The 23,400-nt window shown below is 42.2% G+C and overlaps 1 protein-coding gene across 1 annotated transcript in view; it reads right to left on the bottom strand.

Moving 5' to 3' along the window:
• Nucleotides 1-23,295, bottom strand: part of VPS39 (VPS39 subunit of HOPS complex) — a 62,294-nt gene extending 38,999 nt beyond the window's left edge. The window contains exons 1-5 of the mRNA XM_003928958.4: nucleotides 21,729-23,295; nucleotides 9,803-9,868; nucleotides 3,085-3,149; nucleotides 2,694-2,736; nucleotides 752-846 (exon numbers count right to left, since the gene is read on the bottom strand). Coding sequence (XP_003929007.1) covers nucleotides 752-846; nucleotides 2,694-2,736; nucleotides 3,085-3,149; nucleotides 9,803-9,868; nucleotides 21,729-21,801 — 342 coding nt within the window. The 5' untranslated portion in view covers nucleotides 21,802-23,295. The remainder of the gene's footprint in view (nucleotides 1-751; nucleotides 847-2,693; nucleotides 2,737-3,084; nucleotides 3,150-9,802; nucleotides 9,869-21,728) is intronic.
• Between the last annotated feature and the right edge of the window lie 105 nt (nucleotides 23,296-23,400).

Raw genomic sequence — 23,400 nt, 5'->3', positions numbered from 1 at the left:
CAGATTCTGAAGAACGCAAGAATGATAAGTTGGCAAAAATAAAGAGAGATGCCTTTTCTGAACAATGAAAAGTCCCTAATGACAAAGACCGCAGTGCTCCGTTTAGAACAAGAGTCCACTTAATGTCTTATCATTATCTTCATGATACTGTTACAGTTTTGCTTTCCCAATAACAGTTTGTCTAGGACAAGTGTTTTTGTCCTTGGTTAGCTGCATCTTGCCAATAGCAGTAGATTCTCATTAACCCACACACAGAGAACGCAAACACTTCAACTTCACACTGTGCACAAACAGAGAAATTTCTCTAATACAATTAAATATTCTCTTTGGGGCAGGCACAGTGGCTCACACCTGCAATCCTAACACTATGGGAGGCCAGGCAGGTGGATCACCTGAGGTGAGGAGTTTGAGACCAACCTGGCCAACATGGTAAAACCCCGTCTCTAACTTAAAAAATACAAAAAATAGTGGATGTGGTGGTACATGCCTTAAGTCCCAGCTACATGGGAGGCTAAGGCAAGAGAATCACGTGAACCCAAGAGGCAGAGGTTTGCAGTGAGCTGAGATCGTGCCACTATACTCTAGCCTGGGTGAAAGAACAAGACTCTATCTCAGAAAAAAAAAATTCTCTTTGGAGTCTCTGTTGGGTGTGGATCATCAGCGTCATTCTTCACATCTAATGGTAGGAATGACGTAGGAAAGACTGTATTGATTAAAGCATAAGGCCAAATTTCACCTTGGGTAAGCTTACCTGGAGGTCACATGTAAACAGTGATGCTCCTTTTGCCTTTGAAACCGTAGTGATTTGTTGAAATGTCAATAGGTCATGGACATAAATGTTATTTTCTGTTTGGGAGGAGGTAAAACATCACTATCAGTGTTCATAATTCTCTTGCATAGCCAAACAAAGTATATCGAGGAAAACAAAGTACCTGTGTTAACATCTAGAAAAAGCAAATGGTAGATGTTGGTTGAAGATGTCCCTTCAGTTTCACTAAGATGATTAATTCTGAGCTATCACCAGTACAAAACATTTAAGAGGTCATTTGATCTTCTAAACTTGGATATTTTCTTCCTTAAAAATTTGGGCATGGCCAGCCATGGTGGCTCACACCTGTCATCCCTGCACTTTGAGAGGCCGAGATGGGCGGATTACTTGAGGTCCGGAGTTCGAGACCAGCCTGGGCAACATGGTAAAACCCAGTCTCTACTAAAAATACTGGGCATGATGGTGGGTGCCTGTAATACCAGCTACTCAGAAGGCTGACGCAGGAGAATCCCTTGACCCCAGGGAAGAAGTTGCAGTGAGCTGACTGCACCACTGCACTCTAGCCTGGGAGACAGAGCGAGACTCTGTATCAAAAAAAAAAAAGTAAAGGCAATCTTTCACTTCCAAAGTACTCTTTCTTTTTCGAAGCAGGGTTTCACTCTGTTGCCCAGGATAGAGTTCATCAACAAAAAGGGCGTGATCTTGGCTCACTACAGCCTTGACTTCCTTGAGGTCCTCCTACTTCAGCCTCCTGAGTAGCTAGGACTACAGGCATGCACCACTACACCTGGCTAATTCTGTTTATTTTTTGTGGAGATGAAGTCTCCCTATGTTGCCCAGGCTAGCCTCAAACTCCTGGACTCAAGCAATCCTCCCACCTCAGCCTCCCAAAGTGGTGGGATTACTGGTATGAGCCACTTCGCCCTGTCCAAAGCACTCTTATACTCTGTCCATCTCAAGTCTGAAATTTTATGATGTAGTATTTGTACAAGAAATGGCTTTCAAAGCTATTTACATTAGGAGGCTATGCTTAGAAAAGGGAAATCCCCTGTGGATTTCGTACTAACCCATGGCAAGGATTTCTTTCCAAGCAAAGCAATCAAAATAATCATTTTACCCAGGCCTCATATCTAGTTTATTTAGTCACGAGGATTAGGTTACCTCAGATATACGACATTTAAAATGATTTTACTCTTTGGGCCCCAGGCTCAAAAGCACAGAGTATGAGGTCAGCTTCTAGTCCCCTGCCTGTCAAGAAAAGGCCTCACTGGCTGCCATCCATGAAACCACAGTTTTTCACATAAGGTCCTCAACAGGGTGGACCTGTTCTGTCTCTTAGCTGATATCCCGCCACTCTTCACTGTATGTCCTTAGTCTGGCCACAATCAACTATTTGCCACAAACTACCACATCTCAGGGCCTTTGTTCTAGTTATTCCCGTGTTTGTGATATGCTGCTGACCTCTCTTCCTACTGAAATTCTAGTTATCTACTAGACAATATAGACCCTCCCATTACCAAGATTCCACAACTCTTTTTATAAATTTTCACTGCAACTTAGCACATTGTATCGTAATGACTTTCTGACATTTAGTCTTCATAATCAGAATGTAAGTCTCAAAGATAGCAACCATATCTCATTGAATTTGGTATCCCCAATGTCTAGTCCAGACTTTGCATAGAATAGGCTCAATAAGTATTTGATCAATGAATGAATGAATGAATAAAGTGAGACTCCTTGGAGAGCAGAGTTCAAGTTTATGGGGGATGCTGCTGCCTTTATAACCCATGTACCCTGTTATACCAGGTTTGGAACATGTCAGTTTGTTGTTAAGTAACCACTATCGAATGAACCATGAAAGGGTTAACTAGGTCAGATCTTTTCTTTTTAGACGCATGAATACAAATGCAACTCCTTTTCTTACCTAACAAGCTGACCAAAATCTTGAACTGGGAAACCACATGGATCTGGAAAACAGCAAATCATTAGACCCAATTAAACATTTCTGACAAGGTTTAGCAACTGTTCATTCAATAACAGTATTAAAAAGGGACCACAGAGCCTATCCAGTTACGGGGATCTGACTTATTTTTCTGTGCATTATGGTTTCTGTGACTATAATTTCTTGTTGTAAGAGAGGATCTCAGGACCTTGATACATGGGCAGGTCAAAGAGAAGAAGATTCAAAGAGTTAATAAATGGAAGGTCAAAGAGAAGAGGATTCAAATAGTTAATAAATAACATTACCAAAATTCTGGTTTGATGGGATCTCATAGAAGTCAAATATTCTTATAAGGACTTCCATCACTGCTTACCTGCTGAATCTTTTTGGAGAAGTTCTTATTGGATTTCTCTAGTGTCACTTCAAACCTGTTGCAACCTATGGAAAAGAAAGAAACACTGGTAGTTCCAAATACACGGATACATATAAAAACCGCTACTAGAAAAATACTGCTCCATACTGTCTCCTACATAAATCTTCAGAAGTTCCTAAAAGACTAAAAATCAAGAGATCGAAATAGCCAGTTGTCTTACAAGCACTTTAAGACGCTTTCAACTCCAATTTTAGAGTAGAGCATTTCATGCATCTTCACTTGGCATCAGCAGAAAGGATCACACAAAGTTTACTGAAGCTACAAGGTACTTGTGAGTCTGAAGATCTTATCTTGCAAAATCAGTACCTTGGCAAAGTGTTCCACAAGGAAGGGTGTAAGAAGTAACAGTCAAATATTACAGCCCAAGCCATGAAACCCAGCCCAAAGCTTCCTTAGGTCTAGACCAACTAACTTCCAACAACTACCCTAAGTCCTGTATCATGGAGAGAAAGCAAACACTCGAACCCATCTCCAGAGCTAAAGCAATTTAATGCATCTACACACTTACTGCCACTTTCAGGTGATGCTACATCTGCTGGCACTGTTACAAAAAAAGGGGAAAAAGTTACATGCCATAAAAACACGTGAATTCAGCCTTGCTGGGGATGACAAAAATATTCAGCCTCAAAAGTCACCAAAGAGTCAAAAAGAGAATAATTCTCATCATCATCAGAGCAGCTATCATTAAGCAGTAACTACATGCTGAGTTCTGGGTTTACAACTTTATATTATTTTTTGTGTAAACTCACAACTACTCCCAAGAAGTAGGTATCATTATTCCAAGTTCCTATTGGAAGGGCCTCAGAGTTAGAGCAGTTAGGTAGCAGCCAGTGAGAGAGCCTCCAAGCAAACCCAGGCTGACTCTAAGCCTGTGCTCTGAGCCCACACTCTGCTACCTGCCTTCTATTTCATGGAAAGGATGCTCGCACTGCTGACCTGGGTTGCTACCCACAGCTAGCTCTGCCCTTGCCCTCTGGAAATCAGGGAGACTCTTGAAGGCAGCTGTAAGAACTCATGCCACCAAAGCTGCTCTTACTTCTTCCATGCACCCCTCAAACTTTTTTGTCTCAAAATCCGGATAATCTTAAAAATTTCTGAGGACCTCAAAGAACTTTTATATAGGTTATATACATGAATATTTACATATTAGAAATTTAAATACATACATATAAAAACATCTATGTATTTTAAAGTAACAATAATAACCCCATAAGTAAGATGCCACATCTGCTTCTGCATTGAATCTGTTTTGATAATTTAATTTGTTTTGGCTGAAGTACAAAAAAATCTGTCCTCATATAGATATATAGTTGAAAAGAGAAAAGATTAAATAGATTTTTCAGATAATGTGAATCTTCTTCTTCTTTTTTTTTTGGAGACGGAGTTTTACTCTGTCACCCAGGCTGGAGTGCAGTGGCTTGATCTTGGCTTACTTCAACCTCTGCCTCCCAGGTTCAAGAGATTCTCCTGCCTGAGCCTCCCAAACAGCTGGGACTACAGATGCCTGCCACCACACCCAGCTAATTTTTGTATTTCTAGTAGAGACGGGGTTTCACCATTTTGGCCAGGCTGGTGTCGAACTACTGACCTTGTGATCTGCCTGCCTTGGCCTCCCAAAGTGCTGGGATTACCAGTGTGAGCCACCAGGCCTAGCCTGGACCTTCTTCTTTGATATTACACCAACACTTGACAAATGTAGTTTCTTGTAAAGTAAAATCACACACCTATCAGTGAACTTTTCATATTCTGTCACGTCAAAATCCATTGGTCTACCTTACACTTTGAATGTATCCTCTACTCACACATGATTTTAAAACTTCATGCATTGGTCATCTGGAAATACTGGTTCACTGAGTTACGCAGATTTTCCAAATCTTGTTATATTTCATTACAGGATGTTAAAAAATGACACTATTATCACCCCCAATCTCATCAGAAAAAATCTTTAATTATGGAGAAGCTGTCACACTCAGGGGAGTGAACACAAGTTTTCCACAATTCTAATTTTTTTCTTGAAAGCTCTCACTTTATCATTCATAACAAATAGTGCCAGTTGTTTACCTTAAAGTAACAGACATCCTTTGCTCATTAAAAAAAAAAAAATCTGCCAAATATCCAAATGGTCTGAAAAACCCACAAGTTGTCAATCATTCTTTCAAGCACAAACAATACTCCATGAAAAAAGTAGCCAGTTTAGCTCATAACTCAATTACACAAGCACTTTTCCCTGGAGATAGCCATCAGACTTCACACCTTAGCACACAGCAAAAGCGCTTTGTATGTACTTCCCATTATATCACAAGAAATTACTAAAAAGATGTGCTGCCCAAAGTCAAAATACAATAAAACTAATAACTTTTACTGCCTAACCAAAGACATTCTTAAGTGAAACTAGCTTTAGAAAAACAAAAACCGGCCAGGTGCGCAGGGGCAGTGGTTTAAAGAAACAAAAACTGGTCAGGAGCAGAGGTTTGCACCTGTGATCCCAGCACTTTGGGAGGCCTAGAGGTGGGTGGATCATCTGAGGTCAGGAGTTTGAGACCAGCATGGCCAACATGGTGAAATCCTGTCTCTACTAAAAATACGCCGGGCGCGGTGGCTCACGCCTGTAATTCCAGCACTTTGGGAGGCCGAGGAGGGCGGATCACGAGGTCAAGAGATCGAGACCCTCCTGGTCAACATGGTGAAACCCCGTCTCTACTAAAAATACAAAAAATTAGCTGGGCATGGTGGTGCATGCGTGTAATCCCAGCTTCTCGGGAGGCTGAGGCAGGAGAATTGCTTGAACCCGGGAGGCGGAGGTTGCGGTGAGCTGAGATTGCACCATTGCACTCCAGCCTGGGTAACAAGAGTGAAACTCTGTCTCAAAAAAAACAAAAACAAAAACAAAAACAAAACCCACAGAATAAAAATACAAAAATTAGCCGGGTGTGGTGGAGGGTACCTGTAATCCGTTACTCAGGAGGCTAAGGCATAAGAACCGCTTGAACTCAGGATGTGGAGGTTGCAGTGAGTTGAGATCATGCCACTACACTCCATCTTAGACGAGACGAGTGAAACTCCATCTCAAAAAAAAAAAAAACCATCACTTGAGGAAAGGAGTTTGAGACCACCCTGGGCAGTGAGAGATACCTTGTCTTTACAAGAAGTAAAAAAATTATCTGGGCATACTGGCATATGCCTGTGGTCCTAGCTGCTTCATAGGCTGAGGTGGAAGGATGGCCTGTGCCCAGGAGTTGTAGGTTGCAGTGAGCCATGGCTGTACCACGGCACTACAGTCTGAGTGACAGAGTGAGACCACCTCAAAAAAAAAAAAAAAAAAAAAAAAAGCCCACTATAAGCACATGGTGAGAATATAACACAACAACTATCAGTGCAATTTGTTTTCTTTCTTTCTTTCTTTCTTTTTTAAACAAGTCTCTATTTGAAGTTAGGTACCACTATTCTAATTTGGGTTCAGTGGCTAACCAGTTTTAATTAACATTCCTTTTACACCATCATTGTAAATGTCAATACAGTGGAAAAAAACCAAAATGTTTTAGTGTTTCTGCAAACTTGGTTTTGTCCTTATAGGTCCTCTGAGGCCTTGGGGATCCCCAGGGGTCTAGAGACCACACTTTGAGGACACTGCTCTATGGTGACAGCACAACTGAAATAAACCTAGAGTGGTAAAGGCTTGATACATGAACTAATCTAACCACTCTCAGTTCAAGATAAGAGTTGACTGGGCTGGCCACAGTGACTCACACCTGTAATCCCAGCACTTTGGGAGGCTGAGGCGGGTGGATCACTTGAGGTCAGGAGTTCCAGACCAGCCTGGCCAACACTGTCAAATCCCGTCTCCAATAAAAATAAAAAAATTAGCTGGGCATGGTGCGATGCACCTGTAGTCCCAGAACTTTGGGAGGCTGAGGTGGGCAGATTACTTGAGCCTAGGAATTCAAGTCCAGCCTGGGCGATCTGGCGAAACCCCATCTCTATAAAAGATACAAAAATGGGTTGGGCACGGTGGTGTGTGCCTGTGGTCCCAGCTACTTGGGAGGCTGAGGTGGGAGGAGGCCGAGGCTGTAGTGAGCCAAGATAGTGCCACTGCACTCCAGCCTAGATGACAGAGTAAGACCCTGTCTCAAAAAATAAAGGAGAAGAATGAAGCCTAGAGATGTCTTTTGAGCTCCAGGGAAATGACTCAAATCACATCAGAGCCTATAATCCCTAGCCCTAATCTTTTATTGACCCTATTATCCCCTCCCATTCCTCAGAAAGATAGTCTACGCACAGACCAATTTAGGTTTCAAATATATCAAATCTAGAAACCAAATTAGCCCTAGAACTGATTCACACAGGTCCAGGTCTATTTCTGGCCACCACCAGGCCAGAGCTGAGCCAGAACTAGACTGTTCACCAAGAGTATAAGGAAAAATGACATTTCTTAAAGAGAAGTTTAAATCAGAGTTTGATTTCCTAACTGTCTATATTCAAGCTACCTACAGAGAAGCTGAAGCCCAGGAACATTAACTAATTTGTCAAAGTTGACATGATAAAATGATCACAGGCAAGGAATAGTCGCCACCAGGGTTCCAAGCCAGATGAACACTAATATTACCAGTTTAGGTCTATACTGTGTTCAAAGACTTCCTTTATAAAGTTTTGTTGTCAATTTCTGATCACCACTTACATCTGAAACCAAAGTAGTCAAAAAACATTTGTTGAATGCTGAATAAGCATTTAAAATTTTTAAATTAAAATGAGTTTAATTTTAAAATTTTAGACCAGGCAAATATCGCAGAATGCAAATATTCTGGCTCTGAGAACTAAAAAAAAATTTTTTTTTCAGACAAGGTCTGTTGCCGAGACTGGAGTGCGATGGTGTGATGATAGCTCACTGCAGCTTCAACCTCCTGGGCTCAAGTGATCCTCTTGCCTCAACCTCCAAAGCAGCTAGAAATATAAGCATGTGCCATCACATCCAGCTAATTTTTTGAAGAGAGGGTGTTGCTATGTAGCCAAGGCTGGTCTCGAACTCTTGGCCTCAATCATTCCTCCTACTTCAGTCTCCCGAAGTGCTGGGATTATGGAGATGAGCCACTTTGACTGATCGAGAATTAAAAATTTAAAACAAAGATCAAGAATGTACTACCCGAGGCCAAATTGAGGCCTATGCATGTTTTTGTAAATAAAGTTTTATTGGAATATAGCCACATCCATTCTCATTACATTGCCTACAACTGCTTTCATGTTACAATGGCAGAGTTAAGTAATTACACTGCAAAGCCTAAAATATTTATTCTTTGGACCTTTTCAGAACAAGTTTGCTGACCCCAGATTTAGAGGACAGTTGAAAACTCAGAAATGAAATAAATTTGCTATTTTGTTTTCTGGTTTCTTTTCTTACCCAGCTGCAGAAACTGACCAGGGAACCTTCCTCTTTCCCGAGTACACTGGTAAGGTACTTTTTCCCCCAATGTTACCCTTGCTCCAGGTTCCAAAAGAGGGCTCTATTTATCTTAAGCAATCTCTTAAGCTATTTACCAGAGAAATAAACATGAAAGGGTATGAAGGTAACTGCAGATTTCCGTAGAGTGGCTCCAGAGCATAATACCTAAACACATCTATTCCCCATAAAGAGAGCACAGAAACAAAAACAGGGAAGGGCAGTGACGTACTTTTTGCCCCAATAAAAAACACTCTTGGGCCAGGTATGGTGGCTCACACCTGTAATCCCAGCTTTGGGAGACCAAGGTGGGTGGATCACAAGGTCAGGAGATCAAGACCATCCTAGCCAACATGGTGAAACCCCGTCTCTCCTAAAAATACAAAAACTAGCTGGGTGTGGTGGTGGGCACCTGTAATCCCATCTACTGGGGTGGCTGGGGCGGCTGGGGCCAGAGAATCACTTGAACTAGGGAGTCAGAGGTTGCAGTGAACTGAGATTGCGCCACTGCACTTCAGCCTGGCAACAGAGTGAGACTCTGTCTCAAAAAAAAAAAAAAAAAACCAGAAACAAAACCATTCTTTAACAGAATAAATTTCAAATACTTTCATTATTACCCTACATTACTGACAGTCACATTTGTTTAGGACTTGAGTTTTCAGTTTCCTCAAGCCTATTAGCCTATTATTGTATTCCCCCCAACAACTTTGTGAGACAGTTTATTAAAAAACTGAAGTTGGAAAGAACCTGCTTACAGTCACATAGCCTTGGGAAGTGCACCTGAATGCAAACCCTGGTCCTCTTTTCCTGGTCTACCCCTCATAACCTAACAAGATCTTTTAAATCAATGTTTCCTAATTTTTTTCTACCACCACACCATGTATACAGGAATCTTACTCCTATTAGTATTATTTCTTATTACTGGTAGTGAATCTCTAAGAAAAGAGGAGGAAAACAACTGCCTCCTCTTTTCTTAGAGACTCACTACCAGTAATAAGTAATTCAGTAATAAGTAAAACAGTAATTCAGCCTCACCTCCCAGATGTAGGTAGGGTAATTCAGTCTCGAGGGGGAGACCCTATGCATTCTCACGTCTTCTCCCCATTTTCTCATCGTGCTCTCTATAACCTTTGATCTCTCTTTTAATGGTCTAGGAATCACTGATTTCACAGTTGTATGCTAGCTGACTATTAAAACTTATTTTTTGCATGAGCAACATGCACTTACCAACGTCCTTCCGAATCCTATAGAGAAGAAGATGTCCTTGTTTGGTTCCCACAAGAAGCCATTCCTCTGGAAAAGAAAACAGCTTTGAGAAAGGTCAATCGGCTTGAGTACAACCCTCTTTCTTCAGTTGGGGCTTGTAATCAGAAATCAATTTGTCAAGAAAATGAGTTGCTTTTGATAGTAGGTGTTTTGAAAGCTAAGGAATTTTCTTTTTTATTTTAGAAATGAAATGATTTTTTTAAAATCATACTTTAAGTTCTAGGGTACATGTGCAGATTGCGTAGAATTGTTACATTAAGTATACACATGACATAGTGGTTTGCTGTATCCAGCCCCGTGTCATCTACATTAGGTATTTCTCCTAATGTTATCTCTCCCCAATCCTCCCAGCCCCTGCTATCCTTCCACTACCCCCCACATCACCCAATAGACCCCAGTGTGTGATGTTCCTTCCCTGTGTCCATGTGTTCTCATTGTTCAACACCCACTTATGAGTGAGAACATGCAGTGTTTGGTTTTCTATTCTTGTGTCAGTTTAGTGAGAATGATGGCTTCCAGCTTCATCCATGTCCCCGCAAAGAACATAAACTCATCCTTTTTATGGCTGCATAGTATTCCATAGCGTATATGTGTCACATTTTCTTTATCCAGTCTATAATTGATAGGTATTTGGGTTGGTTCCAAGTCTTTGCTATTGTAAACAGTGCCGCAGTGAACATACATGTGCATGTGTCTTTATAAAAAAACAATTTCTAATCCTTTGGGTATAAACCCAGTAAAGGGATTGTTGGGTCACATGGTATTTCTTTTTCTGGATCCTTGAGGAATCGCCACACTGTCTTCCACAATGGCTGAAGTAATTTATACTCCCACCAATAGTGCAAAAGTGTTCCTATTTCTCCACATCCTCTCCAGCATCTGTTGTCTCCAGATTTTGTAATGATTGCCACTCTAACTGGCATGAGATGCTATCTTATTGTGGTTTTGATTTGCATTTCTCTAATGACAGTGATAATGAGCTTTTTTCATATGTTTGTTGGCTGCATAAATGTCTTCTTTTGAAAACTGTCTGTTCATATCCTTCGCCCACTTTTTGATGGGGTTGTTTTTTACTTGTAAATTTGTTTAACTTCTTTGCAGATTCTGGATATTAGCCCTTTGTCTGATGGGTAGATTGCAAAAATTTTTTCCCATTCTGTTGGTTGCTGGTTTACTCTCATCATAGTTTCTTTTGCTGTGCAGAAGCTCTTACATTTAATTGGATCCCATTTGTCTATTTTGATTTTTGTTGTCATTGCTTTTGGTGTTTACTCATGAAGTCCTTGTCCATGCCTATGTCCTGAATGGTATTGCCTAGGTTTTTTTCTAGGGTTTTTATGGTGTTTGGTCTTATGTTTAAATCTTAGTCCATCTGGAGTTAATTTTTGTATAAGGTGTAAGGAAGGGGTCTAGTTTCAACTTCCTGCACATGCCTAGCTGGTTTTCCCAACACCATTTATTAAACAGGGAATCCCTTCCCCATTGTTGGTTTTTGCCTGGTTTGTCAAAGATCAGATGGTTGTAGATGTGTGGTGTTACTTCAGAGGCCTCTGTTCTGTTCCATTGGTCTATATATCTGTTTTGGTACCAGTACCATGCTGTTTTGTTAACTGTAGCCTTGTTCCTTTTTTTCTTTCTTTTTTTTTTTAAAAAAAAAGATGGGGTTTCACCATGTTGGTCAGGCTGGTCTTGAACTCCCGACCTCAGGTGATCCACCTGCCTTGGCCTCCAAAGTGCTTGGATTACAGGTGTGAGCCACCACGCCGGGCCCCTATTTTTAATTTCTTTTTTTCTTTTTTTTTTCCTTGTAGCCTTGTAATACAGTTTGAAGTCAGGTAATGAAATGTCTCCAGCTTTGTTTTATTTTGCTTAGGATTGTCTTGGCTATGTGGGCTCTTTTTTTGGTTCCCTATGAAGTTTAAGGTGTTTTTTTTTCCCAGTTCTGTGAAGTAGGTCAAAGGTAGCTTGATGGGGATAGCACTGAATCTATATATCGTTTTGGGCAGTATGGCCATTTTCATGATATTGATTGTAACTAACCATGAGCGTGGAAGGTTTTTCCAGCAATTTGTGTCCTCTCATTTCCTTGAGCAGTGGTTTGTAGTTCTCGTTGAAGAGGTCCTTCACATCCCTTGTTAGTTGTATTCCTAGGTATTTTATTTTCTTTGTAGCAATTGTGAATGGGAGTTTGCTCATGATTTGGCTCTCTGTTATTAGTATATAGGAATGCTTGTGATTTTTAATTTGTTTATACCACCTTCTCATCTGTCTGTGAGACTGTGATTTTTGCACATTGATTTTGTATCCTGAGACCTTGTTGACGTTGCTTATCACCTTAACGAGACTTTGGGCTGAGATGATAGGGTCTTCTAAATATACAATCATGTTGTTTGCAAACAAAGACAATTTGACTTCCTCTTTTCCTAACTGTGGAAGAACTGCTTGAGCCCAGGAGTTCCAGGTTATAGCGAGCCAAGATCTGGCCAGAACTTGCTCTGGCCAGAACTTCCAATGTTATGTTGAATAGGAGTGGTGAGAGAGGGCACCCTTGTCTTGTGCCAGTTTTCAAAGGGAATGCTTCCAGGTTTTGCCCACTCAGTATGATATTGGCTGTGGGTTTATCATAAATAGTTTTTATTCATTCTTTAGATACATTCCACTGATACTTAGTTTACTGAGAGTTTTTAGCATAAAGGACTGTTGAATTTTGTCAAAAGCCTTTTCTGCATCTATTGAGATAATCGTGGTTTTTGTCTTTGGTTCTGTTTATGTGATAAGATTATGTTTATAGATTTGCATATGTTAAACCAGCCTTGCATCCCAAGGATGAAGCTGACTTGTGATGGATAAGCTCTTTAATGTGCTGTGGATTCGGTTTGCCAGTATTTTGCTGAAGATTTTCACATCAATGTTCATCATGGATATTGGCCTGAAATTTTCTTTTATAGTTGTGTCTCTGCCAGGTTTTGGTATCAGGATGACGTTGGTCTCATAAAATGAGTTAGGGAGGATTCTCTCTATTTGTACTGTTTGGAATAGTTTCAGAAGGAATAGTAACAGCTCCTCTTTATACCTCTGGTAGAATTCGGCTGTGAACTCGTAAGCTAAGAAATGTTTATATTCATGTTTGAGAATCAACCAGTTAAAAACACATTTATTGAATAAATACTAGGCTAGACATATCAGAGGATACAAATGTCCCTGGCTTTTTTTTTTTTTTTTTTTTTTTCCCAGTCTTCTCTAATTTTATTACAGGGCATGTTGGGGACAGGGGAGGGGAGTGGCAAAGGAGTGACAGAAGGGCAGCCTAGGCCCACTCTCACCCTGAGCCTTGAGGCCTGGTGGGGGAAACGAACTGCAGAGGCATCAGATGAGGCCTCAGAAAGCCCAGGCCATCAGCTCCTTCCATGGGACCAGGCATGTGAAGTTGCCTCTCCAGGAACAGCAGGAGAAAGGCTTGCATGAGCTACCCCCGCCATCTACACCTGACAGAATAGGGGAGACACGGAGAGAGTATCAGGCGCCCTCCCTTCCCATTAAGGGGCAAGGGTCATGGGAGCACTTCCTCCGAGGACACAGAGAGCCTAGCTGAGCTGGGTGGCTCACGCTCCTTCTGGTCTGGGGGTCAGAGGAGAATGAGATACTCTGGTTTGAAAGGCCTTCCTTTCTACCTCGGGGAAAACAGGTAGGGAGGTGAGAGTGCAGTGCCAAAAAACACCCCCAAAACTCCACCTGGCTGAGTGACCCTCAGCAAGTCACTTCACTTCCTGGAGACTCAAGTTTCAAGATGGGAACAATGAGCATTGCCTCACAGGTTTGTCATGAGGATTAAGCAAGAAAGTGTGTGTAATATTAGCGATGATTGGATGATACAAAATTGAGAACAAGGCTGGGCGCGGTTGGCACACGCCTGTAATCCCAACACTTTGGGAGGCTGAGGTGGGTGGATCACGGGGTCAGGAGTTCGAGACCAGCCTGACTAATACAGTGAAACCCTGTCTCTACTAAAAATACAAAAATTGGCCAGGCATGATGGCATATGCCTGTAATCCCAGCTACTAGGGAGGCTGAGGCAGGAGAATCACTTGAACCCAGAAGGCGGAGGTTGCAGTGAGCTGAGATTGTGCCATTGCACTCCAGCCTGGGTAACAGAGCAAGACTCTGTCTCAAAACAAAACAAAACAAAATTAAGAAGATGACTGGCTAGGGAAGGCTCAGTGGGAACGCCCAAGGCAAGCGGGGTAAGTCAGTGGACAGAAGGCCTGAGAGTGGCTGCAATGTAGCTTCCTTCTTCCTCTGCCAGGTTTAAGAATGAGCCCTAGGTGGGGTGAGGGGGTGGGGAGAAAATCAGAGTCCTGGGAGGGGGCAGCCTGACGTCAAGGCCTGAATGAGAGTGCATAGGTGCCCATGGGCTACGTGGAGGATGGGAGAGAACGGGGAGAACAGGAATCCTCTGAGGGCTGTTTTAAAAAGTTGAAGAGAAGGAAGAGACGACTATTTCTTTCCACAGGTGCAGCTGCAAAGACATCAAGCTGGACCCATCAAGGATTTCAGATCCAGCCATCATGGGATGGGGCTGCTGCTGGGGAAGCCAGTGCCCCTCCTTTCTCCTCAGCACCAGGGTTATAAAAAAATACCTACAAACCATGAGAAAGTTTGTGTAAAAACACTTTTCTGCATGTATTAAAAAAAGAGACTGGCCGTGGTCAGTGGCTCAGGACATGGACCAAAGTCCCAAAAGTGGCCAAGGGGAGTCCATGGCACCCCAGTGGTAGAAGAGGTAGCCCGGGGCACCCCTGTGGCCAGGACAGTGCTGGCTCTGGAGAAGGCTGTTCTTTGGCTGGGCTACGCTTCCGTGGATGTGAGGTCTGAGGGGCAGGAGGGATGGCAGGAGCCCTGGATAATGGCACAAATAGGTAAATTTTATTCAACATGTATTGTGTTCCAAGAAATGCTAAGCACATCTGTTATTTTACTAATCCTCACAACTATCCCTTGAAATAAGTCCTTTTTTCAAATCTCCATTTTGTAGTTGAGGAAGTTGAGGCCTAGGGGATATATAACTTTTCCAGAGTCACGCATGTGGTAAGTAGCAGAGTTGCGATCCCAACCCCAATTTGTCTGATTCCCAACCACATGCTGTGATGTACTTACTAAGGCACCCATGTCAAAAGAATGGGTGTCAGCCAAAGGTTGTCTGAAAGGCAGTAGTTACATTTATAAAAACAGGTCAGCATCTACATTCCTTATCCAGAAGATCAAGAGTATTTTTCCAGGATGATGTTCTTAGTCATCCAGAAAAAGACAGTGATTCCATTTTCTTTGATTTGGGGTCTTCAAGGAAAGGCAGGACACAAAAAGTAAGACACTGTGTGCTCTTAATAACGTAAGTCGAAATCAAGAAATAACAGCAGCTCTAATGACAATTGGAGATTATGCTGGGGCAGAATATGAAGAAATAAAATAATTCAGTTTGTAATGTTTGCTTTGTAAAAGACATTATATTTAGAACTTTATTTATAAATAACACAATATCGAGCAATTTGGCAATATTAAAGTTGGTTTTTAGGCCACTCACTGATATTTCAGATATAAGTAAAATAAAGTGGATTTTTAAAAAAATCCACTCATAATATACATAAAAATCTACAACCAAAAAGGCCAACATAATGTTTACCATCTTCCCCATCCTTCTCTCTCCACTTTGCATCTCAAATCCCCACCAGTTCCTGTTTTTCTTTATCTCTTTTTATTGCCTCAGCTTCCCCTGAGTTGGCCAACGTCTATCAATTTTACCTCTAATGGTACCTCTTGATAGCCTCCTCCTGTAGAGTCTCTCCAGGGACCCCTGTGACAGTTTCAACTGGTCTTGTTCACTCTGTGCACTCTCACATTTGCTGTCAGTTATCTTAAGAGTAGATCTCTGATGCTGTCACAATGGGGCTTAAAAAATCCTGTGAAGCTACACTATCAAAATAGAAGTCAAATTCCTAAACACGGCATTCAAGAGTCTATTTTCCATTTTTTATTGAAATGTTTGTCAATAGATATTTAAAAATTTATTTACTTTTTTTTCTTGTGAACCCAAACTAAACACACCAATACATTTAAAAAAATCAAATGTTTAGGGGCCAGGTGCAGCGGCTCATGCCTGTAATCCCAGCACTTTGGGAGGCTGAGGCAGATGAATCACCAGAGGGTCAGGAGTTTGAGACCAGCCTGGCCAACCTCATAAAACCCTGTGTTTACTAAAAAAAACACAAAAATTAGGCCAGGCATGGTAGCTCACACCTGTAATCCCAGCACTTTGGGAGGCTGAGGCAGGCAGATCATGAGGTCAGGAGATCGAGACCCTACTGGCTAACACAGTGAAATCCTGTTTCTACTAAAAATACAAAAAGTTAGCTGGGCATGGTAGCACATGCCTGTAATCCCAGCTAATTGGGAGGCCAAGGCAGAGAATCGCTTGAACCTGGGAGGTGGAGACTTTAGTGAGCCAAGATCACACAACTGCACTCCAGCCTGGGTGACAGAGGTGACAGAGTGAGACTCCATCTCAAAAAAAAAAAAAAAAAAATTAGCCAAGTGTGGTGGCAGGCACCTGTAATCCCAGCTACCCAGGAGGCTAAGGCAGAACTGCTTGAACCTGGGAGGCGGAGGTTGCAGTGAGCAGAGATTGCACCATTGCACTCCAGCCTGGGTGACAAGAGCAAAACTGTCTCACAAAAAAGAAAAATCAAATGTCTATTCTACTGGTCATCTGATAGATTAAATTCAATGAAAACTTTTTTTTTTTTTTTTTTTTTTTTTTTGAGACAGAGTCTTGCTCTGTCGCCAGGCGCCAGGCTGGAGTGCAGTGGCACAATCTTGGCTCACTGCAACCTCCACCTCCTGGGTTCATGCAATTCTCCTACCTCAGCCTCCCGAGTAGCTGGACCTACAGGCACATGCCACCATGCCCGGCTAATTTTTGTTTGTTTGTTTGTTTTTAGTAGAGACTGGGTTTCACCATGTTGGCCAGGATGGTCTCGATCTCTTGACCTTGTGATCCGCCTGCCTCGGCTGGGATTTCAGGCATGAGCTATGGCGCCCGGCCCACTGAAAACTTTTAAATCAATCTGATTGTTTAAATGTGCCATTAGGCAGAAGACCTGTTCCATATTGGATCCTTCACTCTCTAGGACACATTATTTAACACAGCTGTGCCCACACAACACAGAGAACGAGAAGCCTGCAGAGCAAGCGCAGCATAAGGTGGACAGTCCCTTCTGAGACTCAATACAGTAACACAACAGAAAGCGGGACATACTATGCAAACACATAACGGAGACATAAGCAAAGCAAGTATCAGCCCTGGAAAACTCCTGATGGCCTACCCGTGACCCACAAGGTTGGACTTAATTCCTCTTGGGAAGGAGGGTTAGGCCCTATTGCTCATAATTACCCTAATGAAGCTCCTTCCAACAGTGCAATACGGTCCAACTTCATGTAATAAATTCCATTTCTGGCCCAATGCTGACCACTGCAGGGAACACAGAGATGAATAAGATAGTAGTCACTTCCCTTCACTGGGTAACATGGCAAATAACAGTGCTTCTCATTTGAGCATAAGCCCCCAGTTAGCTGCATTTGAATCACCTGGACCTATTAAAAATGCACATTCCTGAACCCTGCACATGGAGATTCAGATTCAATGTCTTTCAGGTGGTACCCTGAAATCTACATTTTAAAATTTAATTTTGTTGGCTGGGCACTGTGGCTTATGCCTGTAATCCTAACCCTTTGGGAGGCCGAGGTGAACGGATCACTTGAGTTCAGGAGTTCGAGACCAGCCTGGCCAATTTGGTGAAACCCCATCTCTACTACACACATATGTTCACTGCAGCACTGTTTACAAAAGCAAAGACCTGGAACCAACCCATACGCCCATCAGTGATAGGCTGGACAAAGAAAATGTGGCACATATACACCATGGAATACTATGCAGCCATAAAATACAATGAGTTCATGTCCTTTGTAGGGACATGGACGAATCTGGAAACCATCATTTTCAGCAAACTGACACAAGAACAGGAAATCAAACATCACATGTTCTCACTCATAGGTGGGTGAACAATGAGAACACATGGATACAGGGAGGGGAGCATCACACACTGGGGTCTGTTGGGGGGAATAGGAGAGAGACAGCGGAGGTTAGGGAGGTCGGGGAGGGATAACATGGGGAGAAATGCCAGATATAGGTGATGGGGGGATGGAGGTAGCAAACCACATTGCCATGTATGTACCTGTGCAACAATCCTGCATGATCTGCACATGTACCCCAGAACCTAAAGTGCAATAAAATATATATATATATCTTAAAAAGAAATACAAAAATTAGCTGGGTGTGGTGGCATGCGCCTGTAATTGCAGCTACTCAGGAGGCTGAGGCACGAGAATGGCTTGTACCCAGGAGGCAGAGGTTGCAGTGAATCAAGATTATACCACTGCACTCCAGGCTGGGTGACAGAGCAAGACTCAGTCTCAAAAAATAAAAATTAAAAAAAACATAAAATAAAATAAAATTTTGTTATTTGTTTTTATGAAACATTTATGTCGTTCCAAAGCTAAAACAATGAAAAGTCTAGTTTCTATCATCACCCATTTTATCTTTTCCTCTCTCTTCTGCCATGGGCATCATTTTAGTAATTTTTTATTTATCTTACCATTGTTTCTCTGGAAAATATAATTACGTATTATATATACACATACAGATACACATGAAATCTGCATTTTTCACAGGCTTTGAATATACATTCAAGTTTAGGAACCAGGCTCTAGAATCAGACATGAGTTACAGGACATGTGACCTTGGAATAATTTGTTAAATTTTCTAAGCCTCAGATCCTTCTTCCATAAAATGGAATTTTTATTTTACAAAAGCCTAATACAGATTAGCATTCAACAACTGCAAGCTATTACTATATCAACATTATTCATTAAACACATATTTAATGAATACCCACTGAATCAGGAAACATTTTAGACACTGCAGATACAGCAATGTAGAAAACAAAGTTCCTGCCCTGAGGGAACTTACATTCTAATGTGGATGAGAGAGGCAATAATAATACATAAAATAACAGTAGATGGCGATCCAGGAATAGAAGATAAGGCTAAGAAAACAGCACATTGGTGGATATGTCAATTTCTTTTATATAGGATACGTAGGGAAGGTTTTGCTGATTTGGGTGACATTTCAGCAGAGAATTGAGTGGAATGAGGAACGAAACATATGCTGAGGCAACTGAGTGCCAGGCCGAGGAAAGAGCAAGTGCAAAGGCCCTGAGGTTGGTATGTACTTTGTGCATTGATAGAACAAGGAAGGCTGTGTGTGACTGGTGCCAGAAAGGAGTGAGAAGTGTACAGGAGACAGGGAAATAACCAGGGCCTGATCATGTCAGATGTTTCCAGACAAGGTAAAGACTTTGGAACTTATTCTAGTTGTGATGTGTTACGATGGGAGGGTTGTGAGCAGAGGACGGATAGAATCAGATTTAGGTTTTCAAAGTTTCACTCTAGCTCGTAGATAAAAACTGAAAATGGCATAAAGGCAAACACAGGGTGATCAATGAGAAGACTACTACAGTAATTCAAGTGACAGATGATGATGCCTTCAAGAGTAGTAATCATCAAGATAGAAATGGCTGGATTTCAGATTTATTCTAGGGATAGAACACGGATGATTTGCTAATAGATGGGATATAGTGTAAAATAGAATGAGAGAAGTCAAGAATGATTCCAAAGCTTTTGGCCTTAGTCAAAGAGGTAAGTAGAAACACCACTTGCTGAAAGGTAAGATACAGGAGAACAGGCATGTTTGAGGGGAGAGGAATCAAGAACTGTTTCTGCTATGCTCCTAGACATCCAAATGAAAATGCTGAAAAAGCAGCAGGATTATACAAGTTTGCAGTTTAGAAAGAAATCACCCTCATCATGTTCTCCTGATTTCTATTTCCTAGGAGACAGAGTATATTGTCTCTAAGACAGTTACACCTCAAATATTATTTTGCCCTGTGTGACCTGGCTCTGGAGGTTCCTGGATAAACTTTCCATCCAAAGGTAAAAGGGATAATGACTAGAAAGAGCAATAATTACTGCTGCACAAATCTGGAAATAAAGCACTTTTGAAGCAAGAGGCAGTAAATGGCCTCTTTTAACCCAGTATATACAAAAACACCTTAGGAAGCAAAGAGCATTTCTCCTGTTTGGTGGGTAATCAAAGAAGGCCAAAAGCTACCTATCGTTTCAAAACTGTGTTCCTGAAAAACCACAGGTGCAAGGAATCTTTACTGTGACAGTGGAGTTGGTGAGAGTCTAGGAGAACTATGTGCTAATGGTCCAACAGGAGATCAGAGTCAAGGATTCTGATGAGCTAAGTCAAGTGTGGCAACAGCTGCATTAATCTCTTTCAGAAACATATGTCCTTAGCTGAGTTGGGTACCCCCCACCATGTTGCAATAATATGCAACATCTTTCTCTAGTATCATAATCTGTTCACATGTCTTTGTCCCCCAATGTGTATCTTAGGGGCACAGGCATTGTCTCATGTTCATCACTGTATTACTGTCCCTTGCAGAGAGAAAGGCCCATGTAGGCACGTAATACACATATCTGATGAAGCACTGGGGGAATGAATCCCTTGATGCAGTGTCAGGTCTTTCACTTAAAAAAAATTTCTCCTCCTCTATTTAAATGTTTAATGAGAGCATTTAATGACAGAAATTGGTTTTCTTGAGATGTTTGGAGCAAGTAGGATTCTCCTCTTAACCGAAAGGACTAGAACAGCTTACTGTGGAGGAGTGATTTTAATGACACCTAGAGCTGGTGAAGGAGAAGGGGTGCACATTAACATGAAAATTCATTGTGAAAGAACCCTACTGAAGAAGTCATGAAGAACCCTGCAAGGATGATTGGGTGACACTGAACTGCTGACGAACGGGATATCAGACACCACCAAGATTCCATGAGGCCCATTATGGGTACCCATCTAGATCAATATAAGATCTGAGTAAGAGATGTGAGTCACATTTTTATGGTCCTTGATTTCTAGGACCTAAACATTAAGAGAAAAGTTAGAAATGATTTCCTTGGTCTTTGGGGGGCAGTTATCAGATCAGTCACTCATAGATAAGAGCACAATATTCATCCTTACCCCCGAAACCTTCATTTGTATTTCAGAGCACACAAGAGATGTCTGTCCCTACTTTCTGCACTAGTCAATCCCAAAAGGACTATGCAAGTTTTTATGGGTTAGGTTTCATGGTAATCTGGAAACTCTCCTACCTACAATTAGGTAACTTGGACGCTTTGGATACAAGGTAATCAACCACCTGGGTAGAGTCAAAGGTTGGCGTAACTGCATGAGTTTCCTACAGGAATGAGAAGTGAACGAGTGATTACTAAGGGAAAAATAAGCCATATGCTGTTAACCTGTTCAATGCCCCCAAAACCAGGGTTAACTTTCATCTAGAAAACCCCACAATCATCTGGACAACTTCAAGCCCCTAGCAGGCTAAGAACTTCTTACAGCTTTGGCCCTCTAAAATGAACACTTCTTGGGAATTAAAACGGGCCAAAGCTGAGCACAATTAAAAAGGAAAGCTCGTCCTCCCACTCTGCACAGGGAGCAAGGGCAAGTCGAACTCCCCTAAATGACTGGATCACTGGATCACTCAGGCCGCCTCATAGACATCGATGTCTATAGACGGTGGCCATCTCTCTGCCCGCCCTCATCCCAAGCCCCTCTCAGGTAGCATCCAACCGAAGCCCACACAGATGTACGCCCCCGGCCTCACAAGAGATCTGGGCCGCTCCTGCGCTGACCCCGCGCGGCCTCTCGGCTTACCCCAAGCAGCCAGACAGTCGATTTGCAGAGGCAGCTTTTCTAGGATCGGCACTGGCTCGAAAGCGTCGTGCATGGCGGCAAGGGGAGAGTCGCCGCCGCAGTCTCGCCCAGAGTGTGCCGGGCCGGTCTGGGGTCCGGAACGACGCTGGGCTAAGGGCAAATGCGGATCCGGCCAGGATTCGCCGCTACGGGCCGGTCAACAACACAGCCATCATCAACCCCGGACTTCCTGCAGGTTAGGCCCGCCCCTTCCGCAGCCGAAGTCCCGCCTCCTCCTTCCGATGCACTCTAGGAATTTACTGGTTTCTGAGTCGCCGTCGTCACTCTGGATTGAGAACTACTTAATCTCGAGTAGCCTTGGGTTTACCATAGAAAGAACAACCTCTTAATCTTAGAACTGTTTTAGGCAGTGAGCATGATGGTTAAAAATTCGGGCTTTGGCGTCAGACCTCAGACGGAGATCTACCAGTTAGCAAATTAGCTGGGATTTAGAAAATGTAGTACTTTGATGCCTTACTTTCCTAATCTACAAAATGGTTTGTATTAAGTACCTGTGACCTAGTGTCGTGAGCGCTTAGCAACACCTGACACAATCTCAGCTCTCAATAAATGGCAGCTTTAGTATTACCATTTTATCCCAATTAGTACAAGCACCTTACCTTTTTACCTTCAAGGTTGTTCTAGGCCAGTGGCTCTCAAAGTGGTTCTAAAGGAGCAGCAATAGCAGCATCAGCACCACCCGTGAACTTGTTAGAAATGCCAAGTTTCAGGCCCATTCCTGTTCTACTGAATCTGAAACTCTGGAGGGGAACATCAATCTATGTTTTAACAAACCCATGCACTTACAAGCTTGAGAACCACCAAGAGTCCGTGCACTTAAAAGCTTGAAAACCACAGTTTTAGGCTAGGGTTTCTCAGCGGTAGCACTACCCACAAATAGGGCAGGATAATTTCTTGTTGGGGGAGGGGGCGTGCTCTGTACAAAGTACGATGTTTTAACAGCATCCTTAACCTCCACACACCAGATGTGAGTAGTAACTTCCCCACAGAGGTATAACCAAAAATATCTCTTGGCCATATGTCCTCTGGGAGGCAAAATCACCGATTGAGAACCACCACTTGAGGCCAATGCTTTTCAAATTTAATGTGCATTCAAATCACGTAGAGACATTGTTGAAATGCATCTTTTGATTCAGAAGGACCAGAGTAAGACGCTCAACTGAGCACCAAAAATCTCCCAGATGTTGCTGGTCCCTGGACCACATTTTGAGTAGCAAGAGTTTAGGCAGCAAGAGATGATTCACTAACTCTTGGAAGTCAGTGAAATAAGCCTCCTTTTAATTTGATGGATCACATTCCTACCAATTCAACTTCCCCAAGCTCTGTCTTACACACTAATACTAATTTTAGGAAGGTGTTACGGCTCTTCTATAAGACCTGGGACCTGTACTGTCTGAGGTTACCCTAGTATTCCCCTTGAAGACTTAAAAATCAAAACTTAGTTTGGGCTCCAAGAATGATCTGTCTGGTAATTTCCTCCTAGGAAAACATCAGATTGGTCAAAAAATTAAGCATTTGGGTTTAAAGCAAAAATGTAAAGAAAAAGGGTAAGTCTATGATATGAAGTTAAAAAAAAAAAAAACTGGTCCTGGTCATTTTATTTTTACACAAT

This window comes from Saimiri boliviensis, chromosome 2, assembly GCF_048565385.1.
Source record: "Saimiri boliviensis isolate mSaiBol1 chromosome 2, mSaiBol1.pri, whole genome shotgun sequence".
NCBI classification, from domain to species: Eukaryota; Metazoa; Chordata; class Mammalia; order Primates; family Cebidae; genus Saimiri; species Saimiri boliviensis.
The sequence above is the reverse complement of the archived record's forward strand: the minus strand, read 5'-3'. Positions and strand labels throughout refer to the sequence as shown.